The sequence below is a fragment of the Carcharhinus amblyrhynchos genome, chromosome 31, assembly GCF_965287045.1.
Source record: "Carcharhinus amblyrhynchos chromosome 31, sCarAmb.v2.hapA, whole genome shotgun sequence".
NCBI lineage: Eukaryota > Metazoa > Chordata > Chondrichthyes > Carcharhiniformes > Carcharhinidae > Carcharhinus > Carcharhinus amblyrhynchos.
The window spans coordinates 357,857-375,000 of record NC_137354.1 but is presented as its reverse complement, the minus strand read 5'-3'; the positions used below and the strand labels follow the sequence as shown (position 1 = coordinate 375,000).

Genomic DNA, 17,144 nt, shown 5'->3' with positions numbered 1-17,144 from the left:
TAAATATATCTAGTGAGGGAGCCTCCACCACTTCAACGGGCAGAGAATTCCAGAGATTCACCACCCTTTGAGTGAAGAAGTTCCTCCTCAACTCCTTTCTAAACTGTGCCCCCCCACCCCCCGCCTTATCTTGAGGCTGTGCCCTCTAGTCCTGCTATCCTTTCTAAGTGGGAAGAATCTCTCTACCTCTACCGTATCCATCCCTTTCATTACCTTATACGTCTTTAAAAGATCCCCCCCCCTCATCCTTCTAAACTCCAACGAGTACAGACCCAGTCTATTTAGTCTGTCTTCACAGTCCAACACCCTCATCTCCAGTATCAGCCTAGTGAACCTTGTCTGCACTCCCTCCAAGGCCAAAATATCCTTGCGCAAGTGCGGCGACCAAAACTGCACACAGTACTCCAGCTGCGGCCTCACCAGTGCCCTGTACAGTTGCAGCAAGACCTCCCTGCTTTTCTGTTCTATCCCCCTCACTATAAAGGCCAGCATTCCATTCGCCTTCTTGATCACCTGCTACACCTGCAGACTGGGTTTTTGCAACTCATGCACAAGGACCCCCAGGTCCCTCTGCAGCGTAGCATGCTGCAGCTTTTCGCCTTTTAAATAGTAATCCCTCCTACTATTATTTCTGCCAAAGTGGATAACCTCACACTTGCTAACATTATACTCCATCTGCCAGGTCCTCGCCCACTCACTCAGCCTATCCAGATCCCTCTGCAGACTTTCCACACCCTCCACGCAATTTGCTTTACCACTCATCTTCGTGTCATCAGCAAATTTCGTCAGCCCCCTCCTCCAGATCATCTATATAAATGGTAAATAGCTGAGGCCCCAGCACCGATCCCTGCAGCACTCCACTAGTCACCAACCGCCAATCAGAATAGCACCCATTGATACCAACTCTCTGCTTCCTATTAGACAACCAATCCTCCATCCACGCTAACACCTTACCCCCAACTCCATGCCCCCTAACCTTCTGTAGCAACCTTTTATGAGGCACCTTATCAAATGCCTTTTGAAAATCTAGAAACACCACATCCACCGGTTCTCCTCTGTCTACCGCACTAGTCACATCCTCATAGAAATCCAATAAACTTGTCAAACACGACTTCCCCTTAACGAGTCCGTGCTGCGTCCGCTCTATCAAACCACTCCTTCCTAGGTGCCTCGCTATTTCTTCTTCGATGACGGATTCAAGCATTTTTCCAACTACAGACGTTAAACTAACCGGCCTATAATTCCCTGCCTTTTGTCTGCTACCTTTTTTAAACAGCAGCGTAACATTAGCTATTTTCCAATCTTCCGGCACTTCCCTGGAATTCAGCGAATTTTGGTAAATAATTAGTAAGGCATCCACTATCACCTCTGCCATTTCCTTCAGAACCCTGGGATGTATTCCATCCGGTCCTGGGGGCTTGTCCACCATCAGTCCCATTAGTCTATGAAGCACTACCTCTATAGTGACTGTAATCCCATTCAGGCCCTCAACTCCTACCATCCTTCTATCTTTAATATCCGGCAAACTATTCGTGTCCTCCTCCGTGAAGACCGAGGCAAAAAACTTATTTAAGGCCTCAGCCATTTCCTCATCTCCCACCACTAAATCCCCCTCTCATCCTCTAAGGGTCCAACATTCACTCTAGCCAGCCTCGTCTTCTTTATATATTTGTAAAACTCTTACTGTCCTTTTTTATATTTAGTGCTAGTTTAGCTTCATAGTTTATCTTTCCTTTCTTTATCAACTTCTTAGTCATTCTTTGTTGATTTTTAAACCTTTCTCAAACTTCTAATCACCCACTACTTCTAGCCACTCTGAACGCATCAGCTTTTAATTTAATACTCTCTTTTATTATCTTCGATAACCACGGCTGGTTATCCCTTCTCCTACGTTCCTTCTTTACCATTGGAAGATATTTCTGCTGAGCACCGAAAAAGATCTCCTTAAAAATCCTCCACTGTTCCTCAGCCGTCCTACCGACCAATCTGTGCCCCCAATCTACATTTGCCAATTCCTCTCTCATCCTATCGTACTTCCCTCTGTTCAAACAGAGGTTCAGGACCCTACTTTCTCATCCTACATCTGCATCAAAACTCAATCATACAATGATCGCTCGTCCCAAGAGGATCCCTCACAAGATCCCTAATTCTACCTGCCTCGTTACACAACACCAGATCTAAGTTAGCTCGCTGTCTCGTCGGTTCCATCACACACTATTCAAGGAAACTATCCCGACAGCATTCCAAGAACTCTTCCTCAAGCCCACCGCGTCCGACATGGGTCAACCAATCAATATGTAGATTGAAATCCCCCATAATTATCGCCGTTCCATTTCTGCACGCATCACTTATTTGCTGGTTGATAGAGGTGGGGGCGGGCTAAGTTATTATTTGGGGGCCTATAGACCACACCCACCAGCGTCTTCCTCCCCTGACTGTTCCTTATCTCCACCCACAACGATTCCACGTTCTGCTCTTTGGAGCCTATATCTTCCCTTACTACCGCCCTGATACTATCCTTAATCAGCAAAGCTACCCCACCCCCTTTTTCCTCCCGTCCATCCTTCCTAAACATTTGATACCCCTGGACATTCAGCTCCCAGTCCCTGTCACCCTGCAACGTTTCCATAATGGCCACCAGATCATATCCATTTGCGCTGATCTGCACCATCAGCTCATTCACTTTGTTCCGAATGCTTCGTGCATTCAGGTAAAGTGTCTTTATACCAGCCTTTATCTGGACCCTATTTGAAGGAATGCTAGTTATACGATTCGCCAGGACTCTGGTCCCAGCACGGTTTAGACTAAGACCATCCCATCTGAACAGGTCCCATCTGCCCCAATACTGGTGCCAATGCCCCATAAATTCAAACCCATTCCCCCCACACCAATCCCTGAGCCACCCATTCATCTCTTTAATCCTATTTACCCTATGCCCATCTGCATGTGGTTCAGGTAGTAATCCAGAGATAACCACCTTGTCGATTCCCAGCTTTGTATACTCCCTCTGCAGATCCTCAGTTCCCATTTTGCCTATGTTGTTGGCACCCACATGTACCACAACAACCGGATTCTCACCCTCCCACTCCAGGTTCCTCTGCAGCCCAGATGAGACATCCTGGACCCGAGCACCAGGCAGACAACACACCCTTCTGTATTCTTTATCATTGTGACAAAAGACAGTGTCTATACCCCTAACTACACTATCCCCAATTACCACTACATTCCTCTTTACTTCTTCCTCTTTGTCCTGTGTCTGCACCACTGTACTGTGGGCAGTTTGCTCGTCAACCTTATAGCCCTCGTTCTTGTCCGCACTGGGAGCAAGAACCTCAAACCTGTTGTGCAGATTGAGGGGCTGAGGCATTTGGGTCCCCCCCTCCTTCCTCCCCACTCCCCCCCTCCTTCCTCCCCACTCCCCCCTCCTTCCTCTCTCCCTTCCTCCCCACTCCCCCCTCCTTCCTCTCACCCTTCCTCCCCACTCCCCCCTCCTTCCTCTCACCCTTCCTCCCCACTTCCCCCTCCTTCCTCTCACCCTTCCTCCCCACTTCCCCCTCCTTCCTCTCACCATTACTCCCCTCAGCAGCACCATCTTGTTCCTGACCCTCAGAGTTAGCCAGTCTAGGGGGTGTGAATCTCTCTTGTACCCCATTATCCAGTTTACACTCCCTCTTCCTGATGAGCCTCAGTGTCTGAAGCTGAGTGTTCAGCTCATCTACTTTGAGCTGGAGCTTTTCAAGCAACTGGCACTTACTGCAGACATGGTCACTGGGAAGGACCTTGGGGTCCACCAGCTCCCACATCATACAGAAACAGCACATCACATACCCCTCCATCCCAGTCTCTTAGTGATTTCTAAACAGTTAAGAATTTAAACTTACCTGGCCCTTTTCTCTCAAGCCCTGTAATCCAAAGCCCTTACAGCTCACTCTGCTTCCCTCTCACTCCGCTGCCCGCTGTCTACAGCGATCCTCCTTTTATACTTTGCACGGTAAAAAAATCTCTTCCCACAAAGTCCCGCGGCCCACTTCCTGTCTAACTTTTAAAGCAGAAATACCATTAAAAAGCCCACGAAAATCTTTACAAAGGAAATCACTTACCTTTACTCTTATAATTTCTTTTCTGTTCACTGTTGCATGGTACTCACAAGATTAATGATTGACCCATGGGCAACACAGGCCAAGAGCTCCAAGAGCAGACAGGGGCTTTCCACCCTATCAGAGTCTGTTACACTCACCCAATGCATTGGCCTTTGAAATCACCTTCAGCATTATCATTCCCAACTGACTACAATTGTTATTTCAGATACTGTGCCAAACAATCAGTAAAGTTGATGGAATAAGCTTTCTGAACATGATTCTCGTCAGTCTTTTGCAAATCACTTTTTTACAATTTGGCCAATATATTCATCACTGTTGAACTGTCAAATTTATTTTATCTTTCTTACTCTAAATGCAATTTTTCTGGATTTGAGAATGAGTTAGGACAGCTAAAAGCTGCCATGAAATATCCTTGGCCAGCAGAGTTAAGGAGAATCCCAAGGCATTTTTTACATATATTAGGAGCAAGAGAGTGGCTAGGAAACGAGCAGGCTTATTCAAGGGTAAAGGAGGGAGGTTATGCATGGAGCTGGAGGAAGTGGGTGAGATCCTTAATCAGTACTCACTAAAGAGAGGACATGGGGGATGTTGAGGTTAGGGAAGGGTATGTGAGTACTCTCGGGCAGATCAATATAATGAAGGAGGAAATGTTGGGTGTCTTAAAATGCTTTAATGTAGACAAGTTTGCAAGGCTGGATGGGGATCTATTGCAGGATACTGTGGGAAGCAAGGGAGGAATTAGCTGGGGCCTTAACAAATATCCTTGCATTCACACTGGCCACAGGTGAGGTCCCAGAGGATTGGAGAATGGCCAGTGTTGTTCCTTTGTTTAAGAAAAAGAAACAGATAATTACAGGTCGGTAAGTTTAATGTCAGCTGGGGGGAGGAAGCAGTTGGAGAAGATTCCAAGAGACAGGATTTATTCACGTTTGGAAGTGAATAGATTTGTTACTGATAGGCAGCATGGTTTTGTGTGGGGAAGGTCATGTCTCACTAGCTTGATTGAGATTTTTGAGGAAGTGACAAGAACGATTGATATGGAAAGGCAGTGGATATTGTCTACATGGACTTTAGTAAGGCATTTGACAGGCTGGTACAAAAGATAAAAGTCTCATGGGATCCAGGTTGTGCTGGCGAGATGGATACAAAACTAGCTTGATCATAGAAGACAGAGAGTAGCAGTGGAAGGATGTTTTTCAGAAGGGAAATCTGTAGCTAGTGGTGTTCCACAGGGATCAATGTTGGGGCCTTTGTTGTTTGTAGTATATGTACACGATCTGGAGGAAAATGTAGGTGGTCTGATTGTTAAGTTTGCGGATGACACAAAAATTGGTGGAGTTGCAGCTGGTGATGAAGATTGTCAAACGATACAGCAATATATAGATAGATTGCAGAAAAATGGCAAATGGCGTTTAATCCAGACAAATGCAAGGTGATGCATTTTGGAAGATCAAATTCAGGCTCGAATTATATAGTAAATGCACAACATTTAGGAGCATTGACATGCAGAGGAATCTGGGTGTACAGGTCCACAGATCCCTGAAAGTGGCAACACAGGTGGATAAGATGATCAAGAAGGCATACAGCATGCTTGCCCACATCGGTCAGGGCATTGAGTATAAAAGTTGGTAAGTCACGTTACAGCTGTATAAAAGTTTATTGGACCACATTTGGAATATTGTGTACAATGCTGGTCACCACACTACCACGACGTGGATGCTTTGAAGAAGGTGCAAAGAAGGTTTATCAGGATGTTGCCTGGTCTGGAGGGTTTTAGATAGGAGGAGAGGTTGGGTAAACTCAGATTGTTTTCACTGGAAAGACGGAGGCTGAAGGGAGACCTGACAGAAGTCTACAAAATTATGAGAGGCATAGGCAGAGTGGAAAGTCAGAGGCTTTCTCCCCAGGTGGAAGGTTTGACTACAAGGGGGCACAGGTTTAAGGTGAGAAGTGGTAAGTTTAGGGGAGACGTGTGGGGAAAGTTTTTCACACAGAGGGTAGTGGTGCCTGGAACACACTGCCAGTGGGAGGTGATGGAAGCAGGCACATTAGCAACGTTCAAAGTGTATCTTGATAGATACATGAATGGGAAGTGAACAGGGGGACAGAAATCGCTTATCGACGCAGGTTTGGTGGGACGAAGGGCCTGTATTGCTTTTTGTTCCTTGTACTGGTAAATGGCCCCTGCCTTCCTCCAAACATCTAGAAGAATGAAGACAAACCCAATATTCAAATTTGCTTTTGTGATTTTCTCCATTTGATGCTTCACAAGGATTCTTGTTAGGCTTATCAAAACTAATCCAATTTATTGTACATAAAAAATGTGAATAAATAAGTGCGTTTTGGTCAATGCTGGACTACATTAACTCTTAGCATAATTAAATGGTAAGTGGTTGAAAATCTATCTGCTAACTACACATTATAATTAATGTTTTATACACTGCACCACCTTAAATTCTTGCCAGTAATGACAGACAGGTTCATACAAGTTTGGTAAAAAAATTCTTCAAGCATTAAACTGACTGAAAGGTTTGAGAAGATATTGCTAAGAACGGTGAATGTATCCAGCCAGTGTTTCCATAACTGCCTCTTTGATCAAAAAAGCTGTCATGCACGTCACAAAACCATCAAATGTTCTGATGAAGGGTCATCCTGACTCAAAACGTTGGCTCTATTCTCCCTCCACAGATGCTGTCAGACCTGTTGAGATTTTTCAGCATTTTCTGTTTTTGCATCAAATGCTTCCATCTTGAAATTGTAGAATTTATCTCCTCCCCTCAACAAAGTGACCAGCAACAGCAGACAGGTTGTCACAATGGTATGATTCCTGTTAGACACTGACTTCATATCTTCCTCAAACTCACTCAAAGAGACAAGAACATCCAATCACAGAGCAAGAAGCTTTATATTTGCTTCTTGGATTCAGTTCCTGTGCCACAGCTCAAGCTCAGTTTTAATACACAAATGAGTTAAAACAAGGTGTTGAGTCTGACCCTACGCTGCTCAGATTATTCAGCTCACATAAAAAAAATTGTTCAATCCACTTTAATCTACAGCATCTCTGCAAATTTTGATGAAACGTGCCACGCAAAACGTTCCTGTCAGTCGCTGACGGCACAGTCAGATTCCAGTTTCATAGACATTGGGTTCAATTCACTTACCGACAGTGTTTGTTATTTCCAGTTAGTGTCTCAATGATGAAGCATTCTCCCTCGTTCAGGCAGTAGGCAAGGTCCTTATCAGTGCAGGGTTTAAAATGTTCTGACCTCTCAGTAGTGTAGGTTGCAGTAGCTACAGAAATTGAGAATCATAGAATTAGTGGCTGGGACCCAAAGTCACAGACAGAGTGTCAGAGCCAGAGTCACACATCATTCAGTGAGTACAGTTCACACAACAACACAAAATTTAACTCCCTTCAATGGAATCTGCTGCTTCTATTTGATCACAAATGTAATTCCGAACTTTTCCCTGACGTTAAAGCTGTCGCTGCAGTCACAACAATAGACAAACTAAATGAAAACCAGAGCCAGTTTCAAGGCCCAGTGCCATGCTTCAGGTTCTACCTGTTTCAGTGAAGTGATAGTGGAATCAACATCCAACTATAAACTTACACAAGAATGTACTTCACTGCATCAGGTTAAAGATCAGCACAAAACTAGCTAACCTGTAGGTAATTAAATACACCAGCAGCAAACTTCTCAATCATTACTCCCTTTAATGGCTGTTGTTCCCTGATCACATCTTAAGAGTTCTTTAAAGAAATGTTTTTGTCGTCGTCAAATATATCAAGGGTAGACAGAAGGCATCACCCATAAAAGCAACTGACTATATCAAACCCACTAAACATTCCCAGAACTGGTACAGCACAGGGTTAGATACGGAGCAAAGGTCCCTCTACACTGTCCCCATCAAACACTCCCAGGACAGGTACAGCATGGGGTTAGATACAGAGTAAAGCTCCCTCTACACTTCCCCATCAAACATGTCCAGGACAGGTACAGCATGGGGTTAGATACAGAGTAAAGCTTTCTCTACAATGTCCCCATTAAAAACTCCCAGGACAGGTAAGCACTGGGTTAAATACAGAATAAAGCTCCCTCTACACTTCCCCATCAAACAGTCCCAGCACAGGTACAGCACGGGGTTAGATAGAGAGTAAAGCTCCCCCCACACTGTCCCCATCAAACACTTGCAGTACAGGGACAGCATGGGGTTAGATACAGAGTAAATCCCCCTTTACACTGTCCCCATTAAAAACTCCCAGGGCAGATACAGCACAGCTTTAGATTCATGACATAAACATGAAACAGAACTAAGCCTTTATTACATTGGAATTAAAATAAAACTTTGGATTTGTTCCAATTTCAAAGCCAAGAAAAGTGTAAATATCTTGAAATTTTGAAAATGCTTTGACGGAAATTTTCTTGCAATGCATGTACAATGTTCTTGCTTCACTGACTGGAGCACACGACGGCCTGGACTTTTATATGAAAGACTGCTTGATGTAGAGCATCAGGAAACATGCAAGTAAAGGAAAGAACTCTATCTGATTAATACTGTGAGGCACAGATTGTTGAGTGAGGAGGAATCAGCCTGTATCGGGCATTTTATTGGAACTGTTGTTCCTCAGCAAGTGATACAAATCTGGTCATCAGTGAATAAAAATCAGCTGTATGAGGCCTGTGAATGCATTCGAAATGCAGTCAACTGCTAATCATTGCAGCAGAACTGCATCCACCCAACTCTCAGAATGTGTGTGTGTCGCAACAGCAGGGGATTTTCAGCATCGGCTCACTGATAGGGCAGCGCACTGCACAGCAGAAACAGTCAGATGCTAAAGATGAGCCAAGTGCGTTGGTGCTGTGTAGGTGATGACTAAATGAAGCAGGACAGATCTGGAGGCCACAAAAGAGCAGCGAGTCTTGTGCTCAATTATAGGGTGAACTGCTCTCTCGCATCTTCCCATCACATTTCAGTGAAGGGTCATTACTTTGTAGTTCAGGAATGTCTAAAGCTGCCTTTTTCACATCAGAATGCATTGGGTTTGGGTCATAAAAATACAATATATCTTTGGCAAAGAATATATGGATTTTAGCAAAGCATTTGATAAGGTTCCCCGTGGCAGGCTATTGCAGAAAATGCAGATGCGTGGGATTGAGGGTGATTTAGCAGTTTGGATCAGGAATTGGCTAGCTGATAGAAGACAGAGGGTGGTGGTTGATGGGAAATGTTCATCCTGGAGTTCAGTTACAAGTGGTGTACCTCAAGGATCTGTTTTGGGGGCCACTGCAGTTTGTCATTTTTATAAATGACCGAGATGAAGGATGGATTAGTAAATTTGCTGATGACACCAAAGTCGGAGGAGTTGTAGACAGTGAGGATGGATGTTACAGTTTGCAGAGGGACAGAGATAAGCTGCACAGCTGGGCCGAGAGGTGGCAGATGGAGTTTAATATGGAAAAGTGTGAGGTGATTCACTTTGGTAAGAATAACAGGAGTACAGAATACAGGGCTAATGGAAGGACTCTTAGTAGTGTTGACGAGCAGAGAGATCTCGGGGTACATGTGCATAGCACCCTGAAAGTTGGCACCCAGGTTGATAAGGTTGTTAAGAAGGCGTACGGTGTGTTAGCTTTTATTGGTAGAGGGATTGAGTTTCGGGGCCGTGAGGTCATGTTGCAACTGTACAAAACTCTGGTGCGGCCGCACTTGGAGTGTTGCGTACAGTTCTGGTCGCCGCATTATAAGAAAGATGTGGAGGCATTGGAAAGGGTGCAGAGGAGGTTTACTAGGATGTTGCCTGGTATGGTGGGAAGGTCTTATGAGGAAAGGCTGAGGGACTTGAGGTTATTTTCATGGAGAGAAGAAGGTTAAGAGGTGACCTGATTGAGGCATACAAGATGATCAGAGGATTGGATAGGGTGGACAGTGAGAGCCTTTTACCTCGGATGGTGATGGCTAACACGAGGGGGCATAGCTTTAAATTAAGGGGTGGTAATTATAGGACGGATGTCAGAGGTAGGTTCTTTACTCAGAGGGTAGTAAGGTTGTGGAATGTCCTGCCTGCAGCAGTTGTGGACTTGCCAACTTTAAGGGCGTTCAAATGGTCAGTGGATAGGCATATGGATAACAATGGAATAGTTTAGGTTAGAGGGTCATTAGATTGGTTCCACTGGTCGGCGCAACATCGAGGGCCGAAGGGCCTGTACTGCCCTGTAATGTTCTATGCTTAAGCATTCTGCCTTTTACTGTATATTTCCCATATGTATTAGAACTTCCAAAATTAATTACTTCACATTTGTCCAGATTAAACTCCAACTGCGATCTCTCCACCCAAGTCTCCAATTGATCTATATCGTGCTGTATCCTCTGACGGTCCTCATCACTATCCACAATTCCACCAACATTTGTGTCATCTACAAACTTACTAATCAAACCAGTTACATTCTCCTCCAAATCATTTACATATATTGCAAACAGCAAAGGTCCCAGCAGTGATCCCTGAGGAACACCACTTGTCACAGTCCTCCATTCAGAAATGTTCCCTTCCACTGCTATCCTCTGTCTTCCATGACCGAGTAAGAAGTCTCACAACACCAGATTCTATGACCAAGCCAGTTCTATATCCACCTTGCCACCTCACCTCTGATCCTGTGTGACTTCACCTTCTGTACCAGTCTGCCATGAGGGACCTTGTCAAAGACCTTTCTGAAGTCCATGCAGACAACATCCACTGCCTACCCTCAATCATCTTCATTATTTCCTTGAAAAACTCGATCAAGTTAGTGAGGCAGGACCTCCCTTTAACAAAACCAGATTGCCTCTCATTAATACATCATCCACTTATTTCCCAGTGGGAGTAAATCCTGTCTCCAAGTATCCTTTCCAACAATTTCCCTACTACTGACGTAAGGCTCACTAGCCTGTAATTACCTGGGTTATCCTTGCTACCCTTCTTAAACAAAGCAACAACATTGGCTATTCGCCAATCCTCTAGGATTGTAGCCAGTGAGGATACAATGATTTCTCTCAAGGTCCCGACAATTTCCTCCCTTAGTATTCTGGGGTGTATCCCATCAGGCCCTGGAAACTTGTCTACCTTAATGTTTCCCAAGACCTTCAATACCTCCTCCTTTCTGATCTCAACATGACTCAAATTATCTACACATCTTTTTCCCAGACTCATCAACCACCAAGTCCTTCTCATTTAATATCTTGCCCATTTCCTGTGGCTCCATGCATAGATTTCCTCCCCTGCCCTTGAGTGGGCCAAACCTCTCGCTGGCTAACCGCTTGCTCTTCATTATGTACAAAAAGCCTTGGGATTTTCTTTAATCCTGCTGGCCAATGACATTTTAGTCCTCCTGACCCCTTGCGTAAGTTTCTTTCTACTTTCCTTGTATTTCACACTTGCTTCATGTGTTCTCAACCTCCTAGCCTTGACAAATGCTTCCTTTTTCTCTGAGTAGGCTCACAATATCTCTCACTTTCCAAGGTTCCCAAAACTTACCATACTTATTCTTCATTCTTACAGGAACACTTGAAAGCCTCTCACATGCCAGATGTTGATTTGCCCTCAAACATCTGCCTCCAATCTACATTCTTCAGTTCCTGTCTAATATTGTTCTAATTAGCCTTCCTCCAATCTAGCGCCTTCACCTGAGGACTACACTTGTCTTTATCCATCAGTACCTTAAAGCTTAGTGAATGGTGGTCACTGTTCCTGAACTGCTCCCCTACTGAAACACCAACCACCTGGCTGGGCTCATTCCCCAATACCAGGTCTAGTACGGCCCCTTCCTTAGTTGGACTATCTGTTTCAAGAAGCCCTCCTGGATGCTCCTTACAAACTCACGCCTCTAGCACTAAGTCCCATGAATCCCAGTCAATATAGGGGAAGTTAAGATCTCCTACCACAACAACCCTGTTACTTTTACACCTTGCCAAAATCTGCCTACATATCTGTTCCTCTACCTCCCACTGGCAGTTGAGTGGCCTGTAGTGAACCTCCAACACTGTGACTATACTGTTCCTATACCTGAACTCTACACATATTGCCTTGCTGTATGAGGTGACCTCCCACAGTACAGCTGTGATATTCTCCTTAACCAACAGTGAAACTTCCCCACCCCTTTTACATCCCCCTCTATCCCACCCAAAACATCTGTATCCTGGAACGTTCAGCTTCCAATCCTGCCCTTCCCTTAACCAAGTCTCTGTAATGGCAACAGCATCATAGTTCCAAGTACTAATCCAAGCTCTAAGTAAATCTGCCTTACCTGTTACACTTCTCACATTGAAACAAATGCACTTCAGTCCACCAGACCCTCTTTGATTAGCAATCACACCCTGTCTGCTCTTCCCCTGAGTCTCACTGGCCCTACTCTTTGGTTCCCCTTCAGGTAATTCTCTCTCTCTACCCTCTCTCCTCTCTGCCTTCCTTTGCTCTCTCTTTCTTCTGCTTCTTCTTCTTTTCTCTCTCTCTCTCCTCGCCCCCAACAACTACGACCAACTAGTTTAAATTCTCCTGTGCAACACTAGCCAACCTCCTGGCCACTCCAGTTTAGAGGCAATCCATCCTTCTTGTACAGGTTCCACCTGCCCTTGAAGAGATCCCAATAGTCCAGATATCTGAAACCCTCTCTCCTGCACGAGCTATTTAGCCATGTGTTGAACTGTACTATCTTCCTATTTCTAGCCTCACTGTTATGTGGCACAGGGAGTAATCCTGAGATTACAATCCTAGAGGTTCTGCTTTTCAACTTTCTACCTAACTCCCTAAACTGCTGCTGCAGGACCTCATCACTCTTCCAACCTATGTCACTAGTATCAATATGTACCACACCTCTGGCTGTTCACCTCTCCCTCTAGAATGCTTTCTGCATGTTCAGAGACATCTGGACCTTGGCACTAGGGAGGCAACGTATCACCCTGGAGCCTCTTTCATGACAACAGAAGCTCCTATCTGCAGAGTCCTCTATAACTGTTGCTCTAGTGCTCTTTATCCCTCCCTGCTTAACAACAAAGCCAGCTGTGGTGCCACTGCTTTGGCTGCTGCTGTTGTTGTCACCTGATAAGCCATCATCTCCAACAGTATCTAAAGCGTTATAGCTGTTAGAGATGGGGGACAACCACAGGGATTCCTGCACTGACTGCATGCCGCATCTGTGACCCCTGGTCTGGACACCCCCATCGTTGGGAACATGTTTTTTGATCCACCCTCTCTAATCCTGTTAGAATTTTATAGTTTTCTACGAGATCCCCCTTTATTCTTCTGAACTCCAGAGAATATAATCCTAACTGAATTAATCTCTCCTCAAACATCAGTCTCACCATCCCAAGAATCAGTCTGGTAAGCTTTCTTTGCATTCTCTCCAGAGCAAGAACATCCTTACTCAGAGAAGGAGACCAAAACAACACTCAATACTCTAGGTGTGCTCTCACCAAAGCTCTGCATAATTGCAACAACACATTCCTGCTCCTGTACTCAAAGCCTCTTGCAATGAAGGCCAACATACAATTTGCCTGCTGCACCTGCGTACTTACTTTCAGTGACTGGTGCACAAGGACCCAGGTTTCACTGCATGTTCTCCTCTCCTAATTTATGGCCACTCAAGAGGTAATCTGCCTTCCTGTTTTTGCTACCAAATTGAATAATCTCACATTTATCCACATTATACTGCATCTGATATTGATTTGCCCACTCACTCAGCCTGTCCAAATCACACTGATGGATCTCTGCATCCTCCTCACAGCTCATCCTCCCAATCAGTTTTGTGATACTACATTAATTTCCCTCATCTAAATCATTAATATATATTGTGAATAACTAGGGTTCTAGCACTGATCCCTGCGTTACCCCAATAGTCACTGCCTGCCACTTGGAAAAAGATCCTTTTATTCCTATTCCTTCTTTCCTGTCTGCCAGCCAGTTTTCTATCCATCTCAATATATCACCCCAACTCTTTGCGCTTTAATTTTACATGCTAATTTCTAATGTGGCATTTTGTCAAAAGCCTTCTGAAAGATCAAATAAACCACATCCACTGCCTCCCTCTCATCAACTCTACCAGTTACATACAAAGAACAGGACAGCACAGGAAACAGGCCCTTCGGCCCTCCAAGCCTGTGCCGCTCATTGGTCCAACTCGACCATTCGTTTGTATCCCTCCATTCCCAGCCTGCTCATGTCACTACCCAGGTAAGTCTTAAACAATGCCAGCGTGTCTGCCTCCACCACCCTACCTGGCAGCGCATTTCAGGTCCCCACCACCCTCTGCGTAAAAAACGTCCCTCTGATATCTGAGTTATACCTCGCCCCTCTCACCTTGAGCCCGTGACCCCTCGTGATCGTCACCTCCGACTTGGGAAAAAGCTTCCCACTATTCACCCTATCTATACCCTTCATAATTTTGTACACTTCTATTAGGTCTCCCCTCATTCTCCATCTTTCCAGGGATAACAACCCCAATTTGCCCAATCTCTCCTCATAGCTAAGACAACATCCTGGCAACCTGGCAGGATGTTGCCTGATATTGGACAACATCTAATATCAGGCAACATCCTGGTAAACCTCCTCTGCACTCTCTCCAAAGCCTCCATGTCCTTCTGGTAGTGCAGCGACTAGAACTGGACACAGTACTCCAAATGTGGCCTAACCAACGTTCTATACAGCTGCAACATCAAACTCCAGCTTTTGTAATCTATATCCCGTCCTATAAAGGCAAGCATACCACGCGCCTTCTTCACCACCTTCTCCACCTGTGCTGCCACCTTCAAGGATTTGTGGACTTGCATACCTAGGTCCCTCTGTTTTTCCAAACTCTTGACGGCCCTGCCATTTATTGTATAACTCCCCGCTACATTAGTTCTTCCAAAATGCATCACTTCGCATTTATCTGGATTAAATTCCATCTGCCATTTCACCGCCCAATTTACCAGCCTATCTATATCCTGCCGTATTGTCCGACAATGTTCATCGCTATCTGCAAGTCCAGCCATCTTCGTGTCATCCGTAAACTTGCTGATCACGTCAGTTAGACTTTCTTCCAAATAATTTATATATATCACAAATAGCAGAGTTCCCAGTAGAGCCCTGCGGAACACCACTGGTCACAGACCTCCAGCCAGAAAAAGACCCTTCGACTGCTACCCTCTGTCTCCTATGGCTAAGCCAGTTCTCTACCCATCTAGCCACCTCTCCTTGTATCCCATGAGCCTTAACCTTTTTCACCAACCTGCGACGAGGGACTTTGTCAAACGCCTTACTAAAATCCAAATAGACGACATCCGTGGTCCTTCCTTCGTCAACTGTTTTTGTCACCTCCTCAAAAAACTCCACCAAATTTGTGAGGCACGAGCTCCCTCTTACAAAACCATGCTGTCTGTCACTAATGCGATTGTTCCGTTCTAAATGCGCATACATCCTATCTCTAAGAACCCTCTCCAACAACTTCCCTACCACGGACATCAAGCTCACTGGCCTATAATTACCTGGGTTATCCCTGCTACCCTTCTTAAACGACAGTACCACTTTCGCTATCCTCCAATCCTCAGGGACCTCACTGTATTCAACGAAGAGACAAAGATTTCCATCAGAGGCCCAGCAATTTCATCTCTCGTCTCCCTGAGCAATCTAGGGTAGATGCCATCAGGCCCTGGGGAATGGTCATTTTTAATGTTTCCTAAAGAACCTAACACTTCCTCCCTTGTAATGGAGATTCTCTCTAACAGGTCAACACTTCCCTCTGAGACACTCCCAGTCAACATGTCCCTCTCCTTTGTGAATACTGATGCAAAGTATTCATTTAGGATCTCCCCCATTCCCTTGGGTTCTAAGCATAATTCCCCTCCTTTGTCCCTCAGAGGTCCGATTTTTTCCTTGACAACACTTTTGTTCCTAACATATGAATAAAATGCCTTAGGATTCTCCTTAATCCTGTCTGCCAAGAACATTTCGTGACCTCTTTTTGCCCTTCTAACTCCCCGTTTGAGTTCTTTCCTACTTTCTCTGTATTCTTCCAGAGCTCCATCTGTTTTCAGCTGCCTGGACCTAACGTACGCCTCTCTTTTCATAGAGTCATAGAGTCCGTACACTACAGAAGAAGGCCATTCGGCCCGTCGAGTCTGCACTGAATACAATCCCACCCAGACCTTATTCCCCTAACCCTTCATATTTACCCTGCTAATCCCCCTGACACTAATGGACAATTTAGCATGGCCAATCAACCTAACCCGCACATTTTTGGACTATGGGAGGAAACCGGAGTACCCGGTTTTTTCTTTGTGATCAGATCCTCAATTTCCCTGGTAATCCACGGCTCTTGAATCCTACCTTTCCTATCCTTCCTTTTTACAGGCACATGCCTGTCCTGCAGCCTTATCAACTGTTCCTTAAAAGCCTCCCACATGCCAGACGTGGACTTACCCTCGAACAGTCTCTCCCAATCAACGGCCACCAATTCCTACCTAATCTGGCTATAGTTAGCCTCCCCCCAATTTAGCACCCTACCCTTAGGGCAACACTCATCCTTGTTCATTACTATCCTAAAGTTAACAGAATTGTGGTCGCTATTTGTCACATGTTCCCCTACTGAAACTTTGACAACCTGACTGGGCTTGTTTCCAGTATCGCCCCCTCTCTATTTGGGCTATCGACATACTATTCCAAAGAACCTTCCAGTATGCATTTTACAAATTCTTCCCCATCCAGACCCCCAGCCCTAAGCACTTTCCAGTCTATACCAGGGAAATTAAAGTCCCCCACTACAACAACCCTATTTTTCTCTGCACCTATCCAGAATCTCCTTACATATCCGTTCCTCCATTTCCCGTGGGCTGTTGGGTGGCCTGTAGTATACCCCCAGCATAGTGATTGCAACCTTTCTGTTTCTGAGCTCCACCCACAGTGACTCATTACACGACCCCTCTAAATTGTCCACCCTCTGCACCGCTGTAATATGCTCCCTAATTAATATCGCTACTCCCCCACCTCTATTAGCCCTTCCTCTGTCTCGCCTAAAACACTTGTACCCCAGGAATATT

At 45.1% G+C, this 17,144-nt stretch overlaps 1 protein-coding gene across 1 annotated transcript in view; it reads right to left on the bottom strand.

The window, feature by feature from the left end:
• Positions 1-17,144, bottom strand: part of LOC145360517 (pro-neuregulin-3, membrane-bound isoform-like) — a 509,505-nt gene that overhangs the window by 190,060 nt on the left and 302,301 nt on the right. The window contains exon 2 of the mRNA XM_080215773.1: positions 7,262-7,391. Within this exon, the coding sequence (XP_080071899.1) occupies positions 7,262-7,391 (130 nt within the window). The remainder of the gene's footprint in view (positions 1-7,261; positions 7,392-17,144) is intronic.